Source organism: Odontesthes bonariensis, chromosome 8, assembly GCF_027942865.1.
Source record: "Odontesthes bonariensis isolate fOdoBon6 chromosome 8, fOdoBon6.hap1, whole genome shotgun sequence".
Lineage (NCBI taxonomy): Eukaryota > Metazoa > Chordata > Actinopteri > Atheriniformes > Atherinopsidae > Odontesthes > Odontesthes bonariensis.
In genome coordinates, this window is record NC_134513.1 from 33,460,580 (window position 1) to 33,484,594 (window position 24,015).

At 40.7% G+C, this 24,015-nt stretch overlaps 1 protein-coding gene across 1 annotated transcript; it reads left to right on the plus strand.

Moving 5' to 3' along the window:
• The first annotated feature begins 13,806 nt into the window (after positions 1 to 13,806).
• On the plus strand, positions 13,807 to 23,763 carry LOC142385720 (acyl-coenzyme A thioesterase 6-like). Its single transcript, XM_075472431.1, has 10 exons — positions 13,807 to 13,999; positions 14,687 to 14,786; positions 15,582 to 15,766; positions 18,538 to 18,701; positions 20,855 to 20,974; positions 21,241 to 21,323; positions 21,409 to 21,514; positions 21,684 to 21,764; positions 23,102 to 23,243; positions 23,642 to 23,763. Exons 1-10 carry the CDS (start codon positions 13,807 to 13,809, stop codon positions 23,761 to 23,763), a joined length of 1,296 nt encoding a protein of 431 aa, XP_075328546.1.
• Positions 23,764 to 24,015: the final 252 nt, after the last annotated feature.

The following is a 24,015-nucleotide window of genomic DNA, read 5'->3' on the forward strand; positions in this document are numbered from 1 at the left end:
TTAAACTCTGCATTGATCTGAAACAACATGAAATTATTTTTAAATAACGGTACAGCCCACAGATTTTTGAAGACATTTCTCACATCGGAACTACACCTGGCCGCCCTATCATGGTGTGCACTGTGCATGGTTAATCATCTGGGCTCTGCTATGGAATATTTGGAAACACATCCTAATGAAGTCGAGCATTACTTTTACACATGAACACATTATCTATGACACAACTAGTCAGGGAAGCATTTTTAAATTACCTCCATTGCATCAAAAAGAGCTGGCCATCTCTCTTGTACATTGTTGATCATGGGAGCATCACAAATGACTTCTTGTCTTCTTAATGCAAATGTTCTGTCCATTTTAGCCCTAATTGTCTCTCTGTTGTTGCGCTTCTTGACATCTGAAAGGAGTTCGACCCTCATCTTCTCCAGGGACTGGGCACATTCTCCAAGTGGAAAAGAGGGGCAGTATTCCACTTCACCCCTCTTTGGTCTCTTAACATCAAAAGCAGGGGAACGTTTCTCAGCTGGTTTCCATTTCAAAGAATTCACACATACTTCAGGACATCCTACTTTCCGGAGATGTGTGCGGTAGTTTGACAACTTGTATTTGAGGCTCACCTTCCATCCTTCGTAGCCAGTGGGTGAGCCTTTGTCTTTTAAACATGGATGCTTCAGGATGAGTGCTTCTGCAACTTCGTCGAACCTACTGTCTGTGAGATAGACTGTGTGCTTGACTACCTCCTTGATCAACCCCTCTAATATGTCGGACTTGAGCTTTGGATCAGGGATCAGCAGCACCCCGTTTTCTTTCAAAGCTCTGTCGGCCTTCTCAAGTTTAATTTCCGCATCATATGTGAAACGGGGAACACAGAACAAATCTGGCCATGAAGACCTTGATGACGTAGACTCTGGAGATGAAAGAATCACGGTGCTCTCAACAGAACAGGATGAGGCGTCATCAGGAGCACTGGTTGATGTAAAAGAGAAACTGTGTTCACCTTGGTCTTGAGGTTGGCAGGATGTGTACACAATTTTGAGTGTTGCTTTGTCTTGTATTTCTTCCATTAAGGTTAAGTTCATAAACTCGTTGCCAAAAAGCGTGTCCATGAACTGCAGTCGGAAGGGTTCCATTATATCACATTGAGTCTTTATGTTAGTCTCTAGTTCAGCCACAGTTGAAGGCAGACCAACAGAAAACATGACCCTCCGACTACTGTCTGGTCCTAAAATAACTCTGAGAATAGCTTGAGTTGTCATGGTCTCACTTCACTGCCTGTTAGGAAAGAAATATAAGAAAATGTTATTAGAATCAGTTTTATAACAAGAGGTATTGTTAATCACCAAATCTTATATTTTACTGTTAAAACACCAATACTTCTAAGAATCTGACAACTTAACTCAGTGTACAAGAAATTTAGTTAATGACAAAAACACCAGTTAGTGTGTCCAGGGTTTCCCATGCACATTAGTATGTGACAGCAGAGGAAACAATGTTTTTGTGTTTTGTTTTTTTTACACCGTCTTCTAGTGTTGCCCAACACAGTCCTTCCATTCCTTTCATCACAATCATGAGTGCATGATATCCCATCACCATTTCCCACACAAACAAGGTTAAACACGGAGTACAACAAAGATATCCCTGTGATAATATTCAGAGGCTGAGGAAAGCACAGGACAATACCAGAGGAGTGATGAAGTACGCTACAGGCTCAAAACAGAATTGAAAAAGAGTGCTCTCCAGGGTTTCCATACATTAATTTTTCAACTTTTTCCATAACATTTTTTAGTGATCATAGGGTACAAAACTGAGGTTCTGATTGGAGCAGTAGGAGAGGAAGAGGAAAGAGGTGAGAGTAAAGGAGCGGAAATAAGAAGAGATGAACAGAGAGAAGACAAAAGAAGGATAAGGATCTAAGAGATGAAGGGAAGAGTGGCAAGAGCAGATGGAATGGAGACAGAGAAGACAACAGGAGGCTGATGAGGAAAGAGATGGAGGGAGAGAGAGATAGGATGAGCAGAAAGAAAGGGGGAAAGGTAACAAGGAAAGGGATGAGGAAAGGGGGTGAGAAGGAAGAAGCAGAACAGGAGGAGAGAAAGAGAGGTGGCAAAGGGAAAGGACAAAGAGCCCACAGTCATGCATATTAAAATATAAAATAATTCCAAACCATTTCAAATTCTAGAATTTTTTTTTTTAAAATATATATATATATATAAGTTAATTGCTTTCGCTGGAATCGTGTGTCCATGACAACCCTGGGCCTCCTTTTAAAGACTGTATGCAACTGTAGGCACAATGATTTATACATTATCTTACCATAACACACAGATTGATCTCTTCAAGGTCACCATCCGCACACCCCCCAACTACATAGGCAGCCAGTGGATACTCATCAACCAGTTTGGAGATTTCCACAAGAGCAAGTTCTCGTGCCGGAGATGGAGTCAGCTGAAAGGCTCCATAATGCTCACAATACCATCCACACAGCAGTTTCAACACAAAAAACAGTCTCTGCTGCAAAATGCGTATTTGATGGATTTCCCCAAATTCAGGCAAGCCACCCTCAGAACCATATGCCACTATCATACCTGGTCTGTAGTTTATTCCCTTGCTCCAAACATTTTTTGCTAGGTTTATTTCAGATACATCAGGATCTCTCTGTTTAAAAGCTTGAGCTAGCTCTTCCTTCAAAACATCTAATGGGATAGTGGATACATCTGACACATCAAGCACTGGTTTATCAATATTTGGAGATGACAAGTGGTAACCAATCATAATCTGATGTTTCACAGCAAGAGACAGAGGCACGTTTTTAAAGCAACTGGTGTGTTTCATAACTTTTTTAAAGAAACTGTGCTTTGCCTCAAATCTGATGGTCCAAAGTCCCACGAGAGGCCCCAAAAGCTGTATCAGTTGTGGGTAATGCTCAATGCAGTGGTGTTTCGGGAGCAACTTTTTGTTAGGAAACACCTCTTGATACCTTTGTCGATGATCTGAAATTTTGCTCTTAAGGTATGCGACAGACTCATCACTGTGAACTGGGGCAACCATTAGCTCAACAATCTGTTTTAGATCCAACAAGACCTGCCATACTGGCTCATGTTCAGGAATCTTGGGGCCAATTAGAAATGGGAGCAATCTTAACAAGTTCCAATTTTCATGGGCATTGCCCCCTATGGTTTTCCTGCTTGAAAGATTTTGTGCCAAAGTATGAGGCTTATTGGTTTTGTCTGTCCACTTGTATGGGAAATGCAGAATGGAACTGTTTATATCATCCAAGGTGATATACTTCTTTGATATTAGTAATGTGAGGCAATGTGCTATTTCAACAGGCACAACGCCTTCGAAAAGATCATGAGCAATGTCAGGAGGGTAGCCACTAACAACATGAAAATGAGACAGTGCTCCAGTAAAAGGACAGGCTCTTTTCACTCCCAAAAAGCTCTTGCCACTATCTAGCGCTGCTCTGACATGGGTTTCATGTGTTTCTTTTGTTCTGAGGCTGAAATTTCCTGACCTAACCTCATGCGATTGAATATCTGAAGCTGGTGCTGTACAAAAACGACAAAAGTAGGGGCCTGTAAAGTTCTCCACAAAACCTGCTATTCCATGTGCTCCTAAATTGTCAGCAGCAATAGTCTGCACTGTACCCTTCAGTGATTTGTTCAGTTGTGGGACAAAAATGCCATCGACTTCCAAAGACCTCAGGTCGTGTATTAGGGGCTCGAAAACCTTGTCATAACCAAATGACTTTACACTGTCCGTTTTACACAAAATGGCAAGGAAAATTGAGGACAAACTAGAATGAGACCCTGGGGGAAGGTTACTCAGTACCCAATACACAGCACAAAGTTTGTGGGTTTTGCGGGAGATGCCCAAAGGGTTACAGACCTCGAAGTCATCAGCATACAAAGTTATGGATAAACTAAGGTCTTCCCCTGACAACAAACTATTTTCCTTACAATGCAGACCATCTTTATAAGACCTGTACACAATTCCTTTTCCAGTCTCTGTCTCCCTTTGTGTTTTGTGATAACTAACAATCTTGTCCACAATATCTTTCCTACTCAGCAGCACTTGCAGGGATTCTAGGATGGGGACATACTGGAATGTTTTGTTTTCTTTCGCATCCAAAGTATATTCAACTGGTTCAACAACATTAAATTTTGCCTTGTAATATTGCTTACGTTGATATGCAGAACTCAAAGGTCCATCCTTCTCTATGGCCTTATTTAGAGGATTTGCTGAATACAGAGAGGAGATTATTTCATCTATGACAGCTCTGTCAACTTGGAGCTTGTGCTTCTGAAAAATGTCCACTAGAACACCTTCAGCATGATATTTTAAGAGACAGCCATTTAAGTGGTGAAGTTCTACCAAAAAAAAATCATTGATTGCTCTGCTTGGTACATGGGAAAAATGTTCTAATTTTAACAAAGCTGCTGCCAAACTGTGCTCGATTACATCTGGGAGGTCATTTAGAGCACCAGCACCGCTACCTGGTTGAGCATCCTCACCAATGTCATCATCAGACGTATTTGAAGCAGATTCTGGGGAAGCAAGGGTGGCTGATACTACAATTCCTGGTTTAAAATCTTTTGGTGAAAAAGACCGGTGTTTTCTGCTCTTATGGGATTTAAAAGATCCTAAGATGTTTGTTTGAAATTTGCAATCCAAGAACATACACGTTACAACTTCATTTTTCTTCAAATGTGCATTAACGTGAGTCCAGTAATCCCTCTCAAACACAAGATCCCTACAGGGACACAAATGGCAACTAAATGTACATTTCTCTGATTGATGACGACTAGTTTTAATAACATGACATCTATTCAAATGAATTAACAGTGCATTCCACGTTCTAAAAGTGCATGGGCAACTTGCATGCACACATGGAATACGACCGTATTTCCATAATGTCTATGTCTGACTCGATAGTGCTTTAGAATATGGGACCTACTTTGAAAAACTGAAGGGCAGGTTTTGCATTGCCACATTCACTCACTGGTCCCTGGAACACAATTCACTGTAAAAGTAGAAACAAAGAAGGATTAAAGGTAGGGTTGGAGATCCTGGAAAAACAGTTCGAGCAGGCCACATTTTGAAAATACACAGACAAAAGTCCAAGCCGCTTTCCTCAGGCTGGCTAACCAGATGTGGGGCAGGGTTAAACCAATTACTGGTTGCAAAAGGTTAGATAAATGTTAGTTAGAGTTAATATATTTTATAGTGACGGAGTGTAGCCTACTGTATTGAACATTTTTCTAATATTTTGTCCAATCTGTTCCCATACATGACTGGGGCAAAATATCCGAAACACTCAGAAACAGTTCACTCAAGTAGACCACACCAGCTAAACTATATATACAGGTTAAAGTTGAATCTATGGCAGTATTTGATTACACAGATGTATTAATGAGATGGCCAGTGTGTGTATGCACTTGCTAGGCGATTCATTAAAATTTGTAATGCATTATAATTACCATAACTTTAAAAGCAAATACAACGTCCTGTTCTCACCTCAAAAACTTGAGCCCACGTTCACATCAGCTGACTCCAGTTGCGGACTTGAGTTTGTCTGTCAATCTGCAGCAAAACAAAAACAAAATACAAGGCATTGCAAAACTGTATTTCAATAAACATACGCACACACCAGGGAGTGGAGTTCACTTACTTAAAGACCGGGGAAAGCAAAATCTGACACGCGGTGTGTCACAGACTGTCTGGACTCGGTACCAGGAGCAGAGGCTAAAGCTAGCTAAAACTTTATTTTACCACACAATGCAAATGGATGAAACACGGTGGCCGCGAACGGGATGTAAACGGGAATAATATCGGTGGATTATTAAACAGTTGGAGCTGGATGACTGATGCTGCTGACTGTTTTGGACACCAGGAGTGAAGGTAATAATCAGGGCTGTAGTGGTCAAATTAGAGGTGGGTAAACTATGAATTTTTTGATCAGACAGACCGTGACGCGACGCAACGCAACGTGACGTGACACAGCACAAAGCAACGCAAGGTGTCGCGAATCTGTATGGCTGTCCTGGCCATATTCCATGACGTTATCAGTTAAAGTCATATTAAATCAATGACAGTCAACAAATGTGTTTGTAGTTTGTAGTTTATTAAATTTCAAATTTCAACAGTAAAGAAAAGTATGTGTAGAGTAAGAACTATCTACAGTAGATATGGTGTGTGTGTGTGTGTGTGTGTGTGTGTTAGTATGCATGCTTTTTAAAGTAGTGCCCAGAGGGCCTCCTTGTCCGCTACGTCAGGTTCTGCCTTGCAGGGGCGTGTTCTGGGGTCCATGGCTCCCCTGTGCTTCACCAGCCAGGACTTCATTTCCAGGACACCAAATTTATTTTGGATTACAGTGAACCCTCGTTTTTCGCGGGGGTTACGTTCCAAAAAGAACCCGTGATAGGCGAAATCCGTGAAGTAGAAACCTTTTTTTTTTTTTTACAATTATTATACAATGAAATACTGCATAATGCATTGAAACCAAAGAACAAAGCCGTTTTACAGGCCCAAGCATTTGTTTAACAAATAAAAGTACTGTATAAATGTTTTTTTTTTTACAAATAACTACTGTACTGTAAAATAATCATTTTCATCATCAATACGAACTGAAGGCTTCAAATTGCTGAGATCAGCACTGCCCCACCGCGACCCGAGTCATTGGATTAGAACGGGAGAAAATGAAAAATGATTTTGAAAAAAAATACAAAGTACAGTGGGACAAATAGTGACTCACGTGTATTTCACTGCTCTTCTGACTGAGCTGCTGCATCCTGACTCCGCTCTGTAGCGTTTTTTTCTTCTAAAGCCCGCGGTGCAGGTGTGTTTTTTTCGAGAGAAGAGCATAGATCGGTAGTTGTTGTCGCTCTTTTTTCTTCTGGGCAAAAATATTTATATATACCGACATGCCACCATCGATTATGTTTGAGAACTGTAATGAACGTGTACGTGTACATATTAAACCACAACGTTATTGACACACAGGTAGAGAAGAAGCGGAGAGACTGTTTAGCCAATCAGAATGCAGAACACAATGCACGATGCAAATCCGTGAAGCAGCGAGACCGTGAAAGGTGAACCGCGTTATAGCGAGGGTTCACTGTATTCCAACGGCAGATCACAAGGCGCAGGGAACTTTGACGTGCGTAATTGCCATTAAGAGCTGCGTAAACGCTATTTAGAGGTGGGTAAACGCTATTTAGAGGTGGGTAAACGCTATTTCCTAAATTCCAGAGGTGCGTAAACGGCGTTTACGTGCGTTTACCCTCCACTACAGCCCTGGTAATAATAGTAAGTTAGTTATAAAATTAACGGCTCCCACTCCCACTCCCACAAAAAAAATCAAAATCAAATGAAACATCCTGATAAAACAACGCAAGCAAATAAACTCACTGCAATGAGACGGTGTCCTTCTTCTTCTACCAACAATGCAAAGCGCGTAAGACGAGATTGCGTGCGGTATCGTATCGCGATAATTAACACCGCTATATTATTGACTCACTTCATCTCAACATGATCTGAACAAATTCATGTACCCTCTCTGCATATCATGTAGTTTCTACACTATACAGTTAAGCTTAACTTTAGAACATGAGGCAATTGTGTTAAATACACCCAAGATGCTTAAATAAATCCATGAGATGGCCAGTCTCCTTTTTTCAGTGCAATTTCATTTGATCTATTTTCACTTATTTGATTTATTGAGTTTTTCTGTTTATTTCGATGTCTAATGTAGCCTGTAAATAAAATATATATATTTTCAATTATTTGATTTTTCATTTTTTCATGATCTGAGAGTAACCTTTTTGGATTTTACGACACTTAACTAAGTATTTTTTGTTATTGTGAGCCTGACACAATGAATAAATTGTGCAAGTCTATATATTACATTTTTTGTTATTGTGAGCCTGACACAATATATAAATTGTGTGAGTCCATATGTTATATTTTTTGTTTTTGGTATTTAGTTTTTTCTTTGTGCATTCTCTTTTAGTCGTCAGTCCTCTCTGCTGGATTCTGTTTTTGGAGTTTGTGTTCTGTTTATATTCGTGCTCATGTTTTACTTAGTTTGTGTTCCATGTATCCTCTGTTAAGTTTCTGGATGCACTGTCCTAGGTTGAGTTTAATTTCCTCATTCTTGTCATTACCCCAAGATGTCCTCAGTTGTTTTAGTCTTGTGCCGTGGTCTCAATGCAACTGTTAACTACTATGAAGCAGAAGAAGTGTCTTGGTGAGGTTCAGCTCTGGATTTTAGATATTACAAAACTGGTTCACTTCTCAGGAGGTTGAATCACAATGTGACTGTAAGATTCCCCAGAGCAGGTCAGGTTTTCAGATTAGAGATCGACACATGTAAAAGTACTGCTTCCCGACCATTAGAAAATGAAAAATAAATGGATGTTGTGTAGTAACAGTGAGGCAATCTGTCTGACTCTGAATAGAGATTACAGTGTTTGGCGTTCACTCAGCCTGTATGTCCACGTGGGGCCCACAGGCTTAAATTTGGGCTGCAGATAAGGGTGTCAAAGTGCAATTTGAGAGTTAGGGGTTAGGGTTACCCTAACCTTTAAATTGTTCCAAAGGCAGTACAGTTCACCACATCACACAAAGTAAAAGAATGTTCACATTCAAATTGTCTAAATGCAAAGTCAAACTAAAGCCACACAGCAACTTGAAACCCATATGGGCAAACACAGGTGAGGCCACCGTGGAAACTGCGGACAAACCAAAATTGGGACCCTTATCTGCAGGCCAAATTTAAACCTTATGGGCCCCACGTGCACTCAAAAGCATCCTTATTAGAGACGTGACAGCCAAAGTAAATGTTTATCTAGGCTAAAACAGGGATTGGTCCCTTTAACGTTAGTCCCTGCCGACTTCTCAAGATGTGGATTATAAATTTATGACTATATTCAGGTACTGAAACTCTTAGGCATATTTTGTCAGGTTGTAAGGTTAGTCTGTCACAAGGCCGGTATACATGGCGACATGACCAAGTATTAAGAAGCTTAGCTGCAGGTATTGAAGATAAACGAAGGCAGGTAAACTTAGGAGGGTCTAAGGTGAAGAGAGTTAAAATTCAGTTTGTTCAAGAGGGGGAGAAAGTTAATAAGACGGTAAGGAGGCACGGCAGCTTGGAGGATGCTTGTGATTGGGAGATGCAGGTAGATTTAGGAAGTAAGCTTGTTGTTCCCCAGGAGATACCCTCTACAAATCTAAGGCCTGATATAGTCTTGTGGTCTAGGAGTAGAATGAGAGTCTATTTCATAGAGCTGACTGTTTGTTAGGAGGAATTAGTAGCAGAAGCATATGAAAGGAAAAAGCTTAGGTATGTGGAGTTGGGGCAGAAGCAGAGCAGCGAGGATGGAAGGTTAGAATCTGTCAAGTGGAAGTAGGATCAGTGTTGGGCAAGCTACTTGTAAAATGTAGTGAGCTAAGCTATCAGCTACTCAACCATAAATTAAGCTTCACTACACTAAAGCTACCACCACTAGAAATGTAGTGAGCTAAGCTACAAAAATGTGGGGAAAAGTAGTTCACTACATCAGAAGCTACATTGTACCGACATAATATCAGATTGATTTAAAATAACAGATATCTTCATTAAATAAAACATCAGATGCTTTTCACAGTACACAGATAAGACTAGTGTGTTTAACCAGATTAGTGCATGTGGCAGCTTTACAGTAAGAGTTAAGCAGGGGGTACATGCTGTATCACAGGAAAGGGAACACAAGGCCTGCCATGAAAAACTCCCCATCTGCACAATTTTATTTCTTTAACCTCAGCATTAGGTACTGTTAACTGCATGAATTTGGTGCCAATATATGTATGAGTTTGATAGGTCTGATAACAGATATGTTAGTGGTGGATTGGTTTATTGTATTTTATCTTATAAAGCAGCAAGAAAAATATTTAATTTCTTAAAAACAAGTGTAGCTATTGAATATGAGAATATGTCCTTTAATGGTGAGAAACACACAGATGCTATGACTTGTCTATCAGGCATAGATCAAATTACATTTTCATATAGTGATATTCAGGATCAGAAGGCTATTGTTTCGACCTACATAGCCTACAGGTTAACACAAATAAAAGCACTTACTTTTGAACCTTGCAACAAAAGCTGGAATCATTTTTAGTCTTGTGAAACCCCAAGTCAAATATATTCACCTTGTTTCGAGGGGTTATATATTTTCCCAGAACAGAAAAGTGTTGTTTTGCGTTCGCTATAACGCTATTTTGTGTTGAGAAGAACATCGGTACACTCTTTAGACTTTTTATTTATTTATTTTTTAAATATTTTTTATGCCTTTAATGGATAGACAGTTGGAGAGAGACAGGAAGCCGGGGGAAGAGAGATGGGGAAGACATGCAGCAAAGGGCCGTCCGGTGCGGGACTCGAACAGGGGCCAGCTGCAGCGAGGACTGTAGCCTCTGTTCATGGGGCGGCTGCTCAACCCACTACGCCACCGACAAAGAGGGGAGCCCTCTTCAGACTTTTAATCACTGAAAGCAACAGATGTTCTTCTCTTCCATTTCCTTCATAAATAATTAAATCGTAGAATAGTATGTTCCCCAGCGTTTGTTTAGGCAAATGCTTCACTTTCTGAACAAACGAGTGGTGCGCGCTCGCTCCCGCGAGGCGGTGCATCTGACGGCAGTGGTGCCGAATTCGGCACAACACCGGTATGTATGCAGGCGGCACTAGCAGACGAGTGGGAGCAGCTTGCGCATGACTTTCAACAGACATTCACTTTATTGTGTTCAAAACCATGTTGTGATGCTGGTAACTGCTGTTTTCCTCAGGCATGACCTGAAATTTTGTAGCTTTTGTGGACGCTACGTCACTACTTGATAAAAAAAAAACAACTGAAGTGATACCACTGGACTGGTAAGTGGAGGCTCACAGAGTCTCCGTGAATGCAGGACCTGTAAAATAAATAAAGATAAATAAACTAAACAGTAAAAAGCATTTATTTCAAGTTACAGTCTACTCTTTAGACACATTGATAATGGCTGTAATCTAACCAGGACATGTACACCTTGCATTGAAAATGTTAATGGCTTAAATCTAACCAGGAATGTACGCCTTGCAATCACACATAAGTACCCTAGCCAACACAGAACTGGTTTGTTCACTTTGCAGCCCCCAACACAATAACCTGCTACAGTATGTGTCGTTGGGCTAAAATCAAATGACAACTAAATACCTAAACATAAGCTTTAGCATACATCAAAACATTGGAAACGTTTGTGTACATTGAACATCTCGTTAATCTAGTGTTTACAAAACAAGTCGCAGTTAATTACATTGTCATTTTGGTCAAGAAGTGTCTCAATGCAATGTAATTACAACACACTAAAATGCATGAAAAGAACCTTACCTTGTCAGCCAGTACAACGCTGTTATCATCACCAGAGCCACCTGGAGGCTTGTAGATGGCCAAGTGCTGCACCCAGCCACAGCAGAAAGTCTCGTACGATTCTAAAGATTTGTGACTTTTAAACTCCTGCATAGTGTAGTAACTACCACCAAAGACAAGATAATTGACTATGTCCATATATGTGCACGGAGGTAACTGGTCCAGGTCTCTGTGCCATTCTGCTGCAGGGAGCTCGTAAGGATCAATATTTTGGATGCTGGACAGTTTCTCCAAATACCGCTGCTTTGCGCTTGTAATAAGCTTGTCCCTGCAAGGTCCCTTTTCTTTCGCCTTATCTCTCTCCATTGCTTTGCTTTCTTTCTTTCTTTTGTATTCGTCTCTGCCCTGCCGAAATGACAAATGCGGGAAGATATCCGTTAAGTTAATGGCGTTGCCCCTGGCAACCAATAGATTCTTCTGCCAACATGGCCGACCGGCCGACCGGAGTCACGTGACTCCTCATTCTCATAGGGAGTATAGGGAATTATTCACTGAGTCTGGACCATTTTTTTCTTTAGCACAAGTTTCTTGTGTTTACCTTGAATTATTTAAGAAAGATTTCTTTGCCTTTTCCTCATATATCAATCGTCATATTTACATCCACATACATCTTATTAAAGGTAGGGTAGGAGATCCTGGATTTTGAGTCCAGCGAAGCTGCATTTTGAAAATACACAGGTAAAAAGTCCCAACCCTTTTCTTCACTTTCCCCCCGAAGGCACGCCTCTAGAGTACATGAACGCGCACGAGCACGAAGGTGCACGAGCGCTGTTCTGACAGCAAGCATCGATCGTTGCCGTATTTAGTATTTAGTATTTAGTATATGCTAACTATACGTTTAATAATGCTAGATGCTAGCCAAGCTGGCTCTAGTTTAGCTTCCTGCCAAGCTTCGTTCACGGAGCAGGGTACGCGCACAGGGGGAAGGAGGGGGAAGGAGGGGGAGGGGGAGGGAGGAGCAGATTGCAGTTTGATAGACGGCATCAGAATCCAATCATTGTGAACGGTCCGTTCACAATGATGAAAACAGGATACTGTTTTTCCTAGATTGTACGTTCTAGAGGCCACTAAAACTTTTCATATTTGTGTCAAAACTTTTAATTAATTGGTTGCAATGGGGGTGTGAAGAGTATTTCAAGCAATATGTAAAAAAATGTTCCAGAAAAAGATCCCCTACCCTGCCTTTAAGGGTTTTATAAATGAATTTAAATCAATACACAACTAATAACGCTTTTGTTAAACATTTTAAAGGCTGTGTAACAGAAAATTAACTCTGACGTAAAGACCACTAACTGATTTGAATTGCTTTTTTGTTTATGCTTTTAGCCAGTTTTGAGTGAAGAGCATTTAGAAAAGTCAGAATTAAATCTGACAGGAAAATAATTAATTTGAGGGTTAATAAGGCCAGATCACCTTGAGCAATGCTGGACATACTGAACCTACTTTGTAGTACAGACCCCTGTTGTCACTTAATTCATCAAGCCTCCCAGTCTTTATAGCTCCCTGGTCCCCTCAGTCATTTGTCAGTTTTTGTTGTGGCGTCTCTCGTGGTTATCCTGCTTCGTCTTTAGTTTGTTAGGGCTGACACAAAAGTGTCTTTTGTACTTGATTCCTTGCTTGGCAGAGCCCTTAGTTTAGTTCTTAATAATGATTCTTGAATTTAATCATCTGCCTGAAAATTTTATTCCACACTATTGTATTATGTTTTGTGATTTAAGTTCTTAATACATTTTGTTCTAACATTTATGACATCTTAAAGAGTTTAAAAATGGTGTGAAAGTTATCGGGCCCATTAGTTTGAGAGGATATGTGCATATTATTTGTTCAGTCATGTTCCACTCTTTGGCGGTAATGCACAGATTCGTTGTTTGCCATCTGCTAATAAACACGAAGAAGAAGTAGGAGGAGGATAAGAGGAGAGAAAAAAAAGACAGCATTATATGATTTGACCAAAGTACAGTTTGGTATGTAATCATTACAAGCCCACCACTTTGTTGCTGCTGTGAATACTTGTCTATTTATCGCTATGAAAATGCTTTATACGTGTCTGTGATTAATCTGAGGGGAATTTCAGTTGTGTTTTGAGTGAACTTCATACATAGTAACTTCTACACTGTGTTACCTTTCCATGAGACTTCACCTTATCACTACTTTCGCGACGGAAGAACATCTGGGTTGCTCCGCGTGTGATTCAAATGCTATTTTTGTTGCAAGAATATTACCATAGAGATAATAAAAAACTAACATTTTCTACCCTTGTTCATGCTGATGAGACAGATCTGTGAAATCACTGTGCTTCTCTCCCTTTTTCCTGACTGTCACACTCATGCAAGCGTGTTTTTGTCTCCACAGATTATCTGCAGTCATGTCTCAGACTGCCTCACCAGTTCTCTCTGTTCACCCTATTCGGGCTCTGGCTGACGAGAAGTTCAACGTGTTGGTGGAGAATCTGCAACCAGGGTGTCCAGTCACCATCCGCTCCCTCCACCACTCTGAGGACAAGGACTACTGGGAGGCCTACGGGCACTACATCAGCGATCACAGAGGAAGTGTGTCCGGTGGGTTCTGGTCTCTTGAAACTGAAGTTGTTTTCACACAGGTTGTCCTGGAGCATAAACCAGGAGAGTGTCCGCACCAGACACGTTCTTGTCAGTGTTTGGGTCAGGTAAGGGGTGGCGTCTGGTGTACAGGATACCGGGTTGTTCTTTGGTCAGAAGCAACCTTTACTTTTGCTCTTTGACTTTTGCCTGACATTTCCAGCCTCTGCAAAACAATGAAGAAAGGACAAAAAAAATACCTAAAAACGTGTAAAACAACTGCTAAGACACTTAATGACAAGAAAGAGAATCAAAATGTGGACACGAACAGTGAAGCCCACAATGACGTTCAAAACAACCACCAAGTAAATAAAAGCTATGAAAACTCTTAAGTGGCTGCTTTTCATTAGTTTAAAAAGAAATAAAATGCCATTGGAGAAACTTCTTAAAGTGTTTTGTGTATTCTGAATTTAAGTCAAACTGCAGTTTTTGGCTTTGGCTTACGATGCTTAATTCTTGCCTAAAATTAAATGCGTATGATTGAGGTGAAATAAGCGATTAGTCTCCCTGCAGTTCACGCTCAAATCTGATTGGCTGAGAGCTAAAGCTACAGAGAAAAGCCCCATGCTATCTATCTATACAGTCAAAATATGCTGACTCCTTTTGATGTTATAATTAAGTAGATTTTTTTTTCACTTGTTCTTGCAGTTTCAGAAGATGCGAGTATTGGAGGCACGTACACTGGAAAGGAGCCCATGGGCTTGTTGTGGAGCATGCGCCCTGTCCCAGGAGGGCGCACCAACCTCAGGTAGTGTGACTTTCTCCAAGCTCCTAGTTGAAAATAAATCCTGAAAGAATCTCACAAGTCAGCGTGCAGATTTTGCACTGGTTTCTGTAGCCATAGGATAAAAAACAGATCAAGACATTGACTCCACTGGTCTGGGTATCATCAGATAATCCAGAATTTATTTGTAAAACATGAAAACCTGAAATTTCTTCTTTGCTCCGAACCTGAAATGCAAAAAGCAGGTTGGTTTCAGAACGAAACGTTTTCGATTGTTGCTCTTAGATTTTGCAGATGAAACTAAATCTGGTCAGGTGAACATGGTATCGGAGGGGGATTCTTTTAAGATGCACTCCTGTTTCGGCACAACGCAGCAACACAAACATTTACATTCTTAAAACTGGTCTGGCTGAATCGGGACTCAAATCTGAACACAAAGACATTGGACCAGAATTCTTCCACAACCATGTGAGAGACTGAGAACGTCATCGAGAAAACCATCACTTCAACTTATTGCTACTAAAGGTAGCTTCTACAAGCTGTTGGATCATGGGGTTCACTTAGTTTTTCACACACTGCGTCTGTGTTTTGTCTCAGTTTTTGTTCAATAAGAAATGACAGGTGTCCTATTAAAATATGTCATGTGTTGTTCTTCATCTGGAGTTGTATTTATCTAATTCTAAGACCTGGTAATTACCAGATAACTTTTTGAAAGTCATGAAAATTGAAATCTTGGTATTGAAAGAGGGTGCACTTCTTTTTCTTATAACCTAACCTGAGGCTGTTATTACTGTATGCTAAATGACGTTTCCTACTCAGGCTAAGGAAGATGGATGTGTGCACCCCCATGTTGGTCAACATCTCAGTCCACAGTGGACACGAGGGCTTCAGGGATCAGCCTGCTCTGACTTCGGTGCTCACAGAGAGGTGGTACATGGCTCCAGGCGTCCAGAAGATCAATATCAATGAGAAGGGAGTGCGAGGGACCCTGTTTATACCTCCAGGTATACCTCTATCACCCGCCAACTCTGCTCTTATCTGGCTTTTGTTTATCTTCAAGATAAATTCATTACTTTATGCTGTGAAAGCAGCTTTAATAAATTAGTTTGATAGTAGTACATGTAACAAATCAAAGGGGATCCCTCTTTGTGAACCTTTGTGAGCTGTACGGGTGCAGCTTCCTTGTCTTGGTTCACTCTCACTGTTCTCATATCTGGAATATTGGCTTCTTATGGGTTCTATTTACTAGCCTAACTACGTCATACTCACGATTCTAGTCAGAATGTGAGTCTGATACCGCTCAATAGAGATTTGAGTATGGGGCGTGTTTCAACCGAACCAGGAGAAAAAATGACTCTTCGCTCAATTGGATAGACCTACAACCAATCAGAGCAACGTAGTATGTGACGTAGATTAAGCAACACACACTTGTTGTAGGGAGGACGGCAACAACATCTTTTCTATCGATAAAAGCCTTTATCGCGTTCCTCTGTTCGTCTTTCAAAATGAATGCAATGTGGAGATCCTGTAGAACAGACTCGATGGCAGAATCTACACACCCTAGCTCTCCAGCGGCAGCCATGTTCAGCTCTTTAGACGTAGTCGATAATGTCCCTGTTAATCATCTGTCCATCATCTATAAAGCCCGCCCTGGCAATCTGATTGGGTCGACCGATTCTTGGTCAGGCATAATGATTTCCCAACTGAGCAGAGCCAGACTGAACTTCCCAACCAAAACTTTTATGGGCGGGGTTAAGTTCGGCTGGCACCCAGGCTACTGAAATTCTACACTGTCGTAAAAATGCCCACCTTTGTATTATACACATCCACTAACTAAACATTGTGGCGAATGCTGCCGTTGTGTTATTTAGTCAGTGCAGTTAGGTCATCTGATTCACAAGTGTAGACTGCCCACGTAAGATACTATAATCAGAGATTTTCTGAAGAGAGAACTCAAGATAATATGCTATAATACTGTTGCTGGAGGAAGTGGCCGGGGACAGGGATGTCTGGGTTTCTCTGCTCAGGCTGCTGCCCCCGCGACCCGATCCCCGGACAAGCGGAAGATAATGGATGTATGGATGGACTGTTGCTGATCTTGAATGAGTGATTCCTTTGTATTAGCAGACACTTACAAAAGTTACATCTTAGACAGATGCGCGCAGGCACTACCAACATACACGCCGCAATAAACGCAGACTAGCTCTACACTATTCCGATTACAATCATAATTCGAACAAATGAATCCATTTTCATGTGTAGATAACAATTCTTGTTCGGATCACGCTATTCTTATTCTAATCAGGTCAGTCCGTGTATTTCTGAAGCTAGGCTACGTCTCGAACTCAGGAGGAATTAGAGCACCATCATCACCTGTCTCTTTACGATCTAAAACGCAGATCACTATGGTAGATGAACAAGATCACGCTTGGAGAAATTTCACAAAGATGGGAAGTGCCAACATCGAACATTTCATATTCAGTCTGTGAAAAGCAGAATATGAAACGCTTGGTGTTGGCTCTTCAACGCAAGCGAACACATAGCCTACAACTACAGCTAGCATACAGTACCTAGCTAAGTGCCGTAAACACAAACGACTCTTCTCGCGCATCACGACACTTCAGAAGCGGGTCGCTCCTGCCGAAGTTACATATGGGATTTTCAGCATACAGACCCCTGTTGGGAGCGAGACAGGCTTCATTTGCTTACCATTGACTTGTTTAACCTTTGGTAAACTCCTGAAGGCTATAATTTTAGGTGAAAATGCTACCTAGTGCCCCTTTAAATAGCTTAACCAAATGTAGTTTTATAATCTTTTAGTGTCAGAGTTATATTAAGCTGTCTCACGACACCCACCGTAACCCTCTTGAAAGGTCTATCAACCACCATGCTCGGATCTCCATCTGCGATTCGGAGCTGCCTCGTGTCCAGATCCGAATCGAGTGGGGGAATGTAGCGAACTCAAGTGTGGATTTAATATGAAACCTAACCTTTGGGAGGCCCCGGCAACATTCCTGTGTGGTAATGTTTGTTCAAAGACACAGATGTGCGATTTGCTGAAAGTGCATGGAGAGGGCTAAATAGATAGCCTGGGTGCCAGCCGAACTTAGCCCCGCCCATAAAAGTTTTGGTCGGGAAGTTCGGTCTGGCTCTGCTCAGTTGGGAAATCATTATGCCCGACCAAGAATCGGTCGACCCAATCAGATTGCCCGGGCGGGCTTTATACGATGATGGACAGATGATCAACAGGGACATTATCGACTACGTCACTAAAGAGCTGAACATGGCTGCCGCTGGAGAGCTAGGGTGTGTAGATTCTGTCATCGAGTCTGTTCTACAGGATCTCCACATTGCATTCATTTTGAAAGACGAACAGAGGAACGCGATAAAGGCTTTTATCGATAGAAAAGATGTTGTTGCCGTCCTTCCTACAACAAGTGCGTGTTGCTTAATCTACGTCACATACTACGTTGCTCTGATTGGTTGTAGGTCTATCCAATTGAGCGAAGAGGCATTTTTTTCTCCTGGTTCAGTTGAAACACGCCCCATACTCAAATCTCTATTGAGCGGTATCAGACTCACATTCTGACTAGAATCGTGAGTATGACGTAGACTAGTAAGGCTAGAATTTCAGGTTGACCAATAGAGATCGCTATACTTCCACTAAACTACCTTGTATCCCTTTAAGTTTCATATTAAATCCACACTTGAGTTCACAACACACTTTTGTAAGAAAGAGTTGTGCCAGAAACCTCTGCTCACCGCCACCCATCAGGTCCAGGACCCTTCCCTGGGATGCTCGACCTTTGGGGGGGTGGAGGAGGGCTACTGGATTATCGCTCTGCCCTGCTGGGGTCTCATGGTTACGTTTCTATGGCCGTGGAGTACTTCAAAATTAGTGACGAGCAGGCGGCAGAGCCTGTGATGAGCTACTTTGAGGTTTGTGTATTTCTATTTTTTTTTAACTGTAGTTTCTACATTGAAATGTGAAAGGATATGATTTACAGCTCATGGATAGGAGCTATTTTCAGTCTATTTGTTTTAATTGTTTTAATTGTCCTCTACATTTCCCAGAGGGAAAAGGGGGAAACGGTTAATGACCAGGGTGTGTGCAGTCCTCAGAGATATAGCTGGCTTTTTTTTTTTCAGTTAAACAGTGTAAATGTATTTATGACTGTATATCCGTCTATTAGTATGTTTTCTATCTCTGACCGGTAGAAGTTGCTAAGCAGGTGATGAGGGATGTGAGCATTTTTTTACTTCCTGAAGAAGTATTGTCTCTGTTAGGCTTCCAGTCAAAGTTGGCTGAGATGTGGAGGCCAAGGAGTTTTAAACTCTCTACCTTCTGGACTTCGTTACCTTGTATGGAGAATGTTCAGTGCAGTAAGATATTTGTTTTGACCAGCCAAAGATATTTAGTTAAACTCTCACTATTTTGTAAAGGACAAAGTCTGGTACCATAGCCAGAGGGGTTAGTCGGGAGCTATAGTTCCTCAACCTTGCCAGCCTGGATTCGAGTTCCGACCTGAGAACCTTTTCAGCAAGTCTTCCCCCACTCTTTGTCTGCCCTCTTCCTGTCTACCTGCTGTTGAATAAAGGCTACACATTCCCATTCATGAATTGTAGCAATAACAGCGTTTTTAAAAGGAGAAAATGGTCATTCTAAATATGTGATACTAACAGATATTTTCCAAGAGGACAAACGAGTACAGGACTGGCTACTCGATCTAAAGAAAGAGATAATGAGTCTGGTTATTTTTGCGGACTGTCAAGTTGTCGCTATGTAAAACATTTCAAAGATCAGTCATATTTTCTTCAAACGTCATACATACACGATATATAAACATCTTAGAGCTGTGCGCGCTGTAAAATAATCTCTTTATCAAACGCCTTTAAGAACTCAATCCCTGCTGAGAATGATCCCGAAATTAGTCACAATTATTCTGACTTCTCAAAGGAAAGGTAGTTCAAACTGTATATGAGGATATATGTTATTGCAGTTAGATAGAAATCAAACACAAACAAGGTGCAAAGATGGATTCTATGTGAAATCTGAATGTTCACAAGCTTCTGATGTTTACACTGTCGATCCAAAGAACAACATAGATCTGTTGTGGTTATCAGAATCAGACTAAAAGGGTCTTACCCTGTGGTTTTGTTGATACATTTTACATGTATAAATTCAAATGAAAGCATTTTAACTTTAATATGTTATTTAATGGTAAATAATGGGTTAAGACTGGACGAGACCCGTTCCAGTAGTTGTGGCCATCTGCCTCGACCAGAGAAGAAACAAGAAATGAAAAACCGAGTTAATGACAGCAATAATGGCATTCCGTTATTAGCAGGCTCCCCTGAGCCAGGCCTGACCATAAGTTTTATCAGAGGGAAGTTTTAAGTCTGATCTTAAAGGCAGAGAGGCTGTCTACCTCCAAAAGTTAAGCTGAGAGTTGGCTTTCCACAAGATGAACCTGATAACTGAAGGCTCTGGCTCCCATTCTAGTTTTAGAAACTCCAGGAAGCACAAATAAAGCTGCAGTCTGAGAGTGAACTGCTCTCTTTGGAAAAAATCTGGAACGTCGAGGTCTTTAAAATTTCAGGGAGCTTTGTTATGCAAAGAGAGGAATTCTGAATTCATGATTTGTTAAAATGGATTTAACAGGAAGCTTATGAAGAGAAGCTAAAATTGTAGAAGCATGATCTCTCCTTTGAGCACTCTGGCTGCAGTATTTTGGATCAGCTGAAGGCTTTTCAGTGACCTACTTGGACATCCTGATAGTAGGGGATTAGAAGAGTCCAGCCTTGATGTAACAAATGCTTGCACTAGTTTTTTTTTTCCATCACTGTAAGACATAACGTTCTTAATTTTAACATGATTATCCAGGTCAAACAAGAAGATCTTTGTATGACTTAAAGAATGGATCCAGAATATCAAACTATTTTGATTTTCAAAGCAGCTGGACCGTTTTTCTTTTTCAGTAGCCTCCTGTGACCTGTGGGAAGGTGGAGTTGTTTACTTTAGAAGCCATGCTGTGAATGGACCATTTTTGTCTGTTGCTAATATTTAACTCCTGATATCAATCTTGGAACAGAAAGCATTTGAAATGCTCAGAGATCATCCTCAGGTGAAGTCGGACAGGGTTGGGATTATCGGTCTCTCCTTTGGCTCTCTCGTGGCCCTCAGTTTGGCGGCTGAAAGCATCATTGTCAAAGTAAGTTCTTGAAGTGGAGTAGTTTATTTAGGCTTATTTATACAGCTGCAATTCACAAGAAAGTCATCTCAAGGCATTTTAAAGCTAAAGCTTAATTTATGTTTATTTTTAGAATTGATGGTTTAGGTACAATAAGATGTAACTTTGTACTCGGTATGGCCTGATATACACTTCTAAATATACAGACATGTAAAAAAAAAGAGAGCGCATCTCCTTTCACTTCTAAGATTTTAACAAAAACTTAACACTTAACATTTATGTTTCAGCCTCATTGCATTGTTTGCGTCAGCACCATCCACACCAAACCACCTGGGAAGGACCTGAGTCTATTCAATCCAGTATTCACCAGGTAGGTGATGCTTATCGGTAACATGAGTGCACTCCATACAGTTTAACTGTCAGAAAGATATGAACAATGAATGATGAACATTTATACATGATGGAAGCAAATCTAAGGAGATGCGCGTGGATGAGAACAACAGTCAGATCTGGAAGGATGTATGTCTGCCACTTATTGAGGATCCTGCAATGAAACTGAACGTAAGCATAATCCTATTCTGGCCTTTTATTACAGCCTGATATCAGTGTTGATTTTTCCTGTACTTTAATGTCTGATCAAATACAGGAGAATTAATGTCCCACCCATCAATCTGAGCTGTTACTGGGTTTGTACGATTTTACCACATTTTAAAGCTTTTCTTTGTGCTAGGTGGGGACAATAAACTGTCCAATGTTGCTGGTCAACGGTTGTGATGATCAGAACTGGCCTGCAGTGGAGACAGCTGCTGATGTGAGTTCAGATATGCACATTTTTGTGTTTTTAAGGACCACTGTTCCCAACTTTGTAGCTATATTTAGCAACTTTTATTTATCCATTTCAAAGCACCTAGCAACATTATGTCTAAGGTGCCACATAAATGCCACATAATGACTATTAGTACAGTCGCCAGTAGCCTTTTAACCTTTTCTTACTTTCTAATCCTCTTATACTGTATGTAAATGTAGCTGAAATCACAACACAACCATTATGATTGAATTATAAGGAAGAAGATTTTGTAAAATGATGCTGCAGTTTTAAGATTAGGATTTTATCAGAGAAGAACAGAACCGTGAAAATGCCTTGAAAGTGATTTTGGGTTCACAAGTAGTCTTAAAGAGATAGTTTTCAGACACAATTTTAGACTTGTTTCATCATGTGGTGCTAGTTGTGAATAAGAGCAGCTTTATTGTATCAAACTAACACGAGAGAAGTTTGTGAACTTTAAAATTATGTGCTTTTGACTCCTTTTGAAGTAAATTTTACTTTTATTTGGCTCGCTCCTATGCCTGAAACTGCACTAGAGAGTCCGGGGGGCTGAGGTTCGACTTTGGTTTCCAACCCTGCACCACACTATTTTGCTTTACGGTCATTTGATGTTTTTGTGGGCTCTTTGGCTTCTTTAACACGACAACAAATGGATGTGTATGGCTGTAAATGTGTAAATTGTTTTCATCACAGTGATGTTACATCCCAAAACTGTAGGGGGAGCCAAAGAGGGAAAAGGACCAAAAAATTTGCCAAATTCTCCAGTTCCTTTAGGGAAGCATTACTGCATGTGTGAGTGCAGAGATAAAAGAGAAGCAAATACGTGTAAAGAGCTGAGAGCAGGCAAAAGCAACCTGATTAAGTAAATATGACAGTTGGATTATGACATCATCAAGCATCATACAGCGACTTTTCTAAGTGGCTTTAGCTGCTTTCCCTTAGAAATGATTCTCAATGATGAAGACAAGTGATCACAATACCAAAAATTTGGTATAACACTGCTACAAGTCATTTCCAGAGGACAAAAAAAATTGACTGATTCCTCGCTTTTGGATGTACACAAACTTTGCAACCAATTAAATGCTCCCAGTACAGTGGAGCTGACCAATCAGAGCAGAATTAGCTTTTTGGAAGGGGAACTTACTTCTAACTTTAACACAAATTGGGGGTTTGTTGCTGAGATGGAATTTCAACAGGGATTAACCAGTAGTGACTCCAGTTATACATTGTTACGGAAATTTTACGTCTGTTTTTACTTCAGTGTTCACATACACATTCATCAAAATAAACATGTCCAATTTGCGCATTTTTCTTGAACCCAGATAGAAAGGATGATGTGTGAAGCTGGGAAGAAACATCTGCTGACCAGGCTGGACTACCCGGACACTGGTCATCTGATTGAACCGCCGTTCGGACCTCATTTCAGAGCTACTAACTTTGTGATAGGCAGAACTAAAGAAAAAGGTGAGTTCCACATGCACGGTGAGGTGAATCACATCACCATTTTTGTGGAAAGTACCTATTTACTTACAACAACAAAAAAAATCCAACTTTTAAGCTTTATCAACAGTCTGATTTAACACAAATTGATCATATGAGCTCTCACAAAATTCCAAAGACAATGTGGGAGCAGAAAAGTGAAGATGAGCTGGTTGTAACTTCTGTAATTCTGATCAAACCAAATGATACTGTCTGTGGTGGACCACAATTTCTGATTGGAACAGTGCTTCAGTACTTGCCAATTAAAGGTTCCACGTGTGGTGTCACTTAATGCATCTTCTCAATTCTTACAGCAGTATTGATTTATAGTTTTAATGTTGAGTATTTATCAAATGTTATTAATATAACAATGTGTGTTGCAGTGGTAGTGCTGTGGGGAGGACGCACCAAACCTCACTCTGATGCTCAGGAAGACTCCTGGAGGAAGACACTGAGTTTTCTGCAGCAGCATATGTACTGCAGCATGAACAAAGCAAACCTGTGAATGATTACATGAATCACTACCATGTTGCATCAGATCCATCCATACTGTCGGCATTTTGCCCTTCTATTTTTTTCTGTTATTCTTCGAATGAAGCCATAATGTTAAATTTGTCTTTGAAAGATATATTGTGAACATTTTGATTCATGTCATTAATAGTCCATCCATCCATTTATCTGAGGTCAGGTCCCAGAGGCAACAGCTTCAGGAGAGAAACCCAGACATCCCTAAGCACCTTCCAGGTCCTCCTGGGGG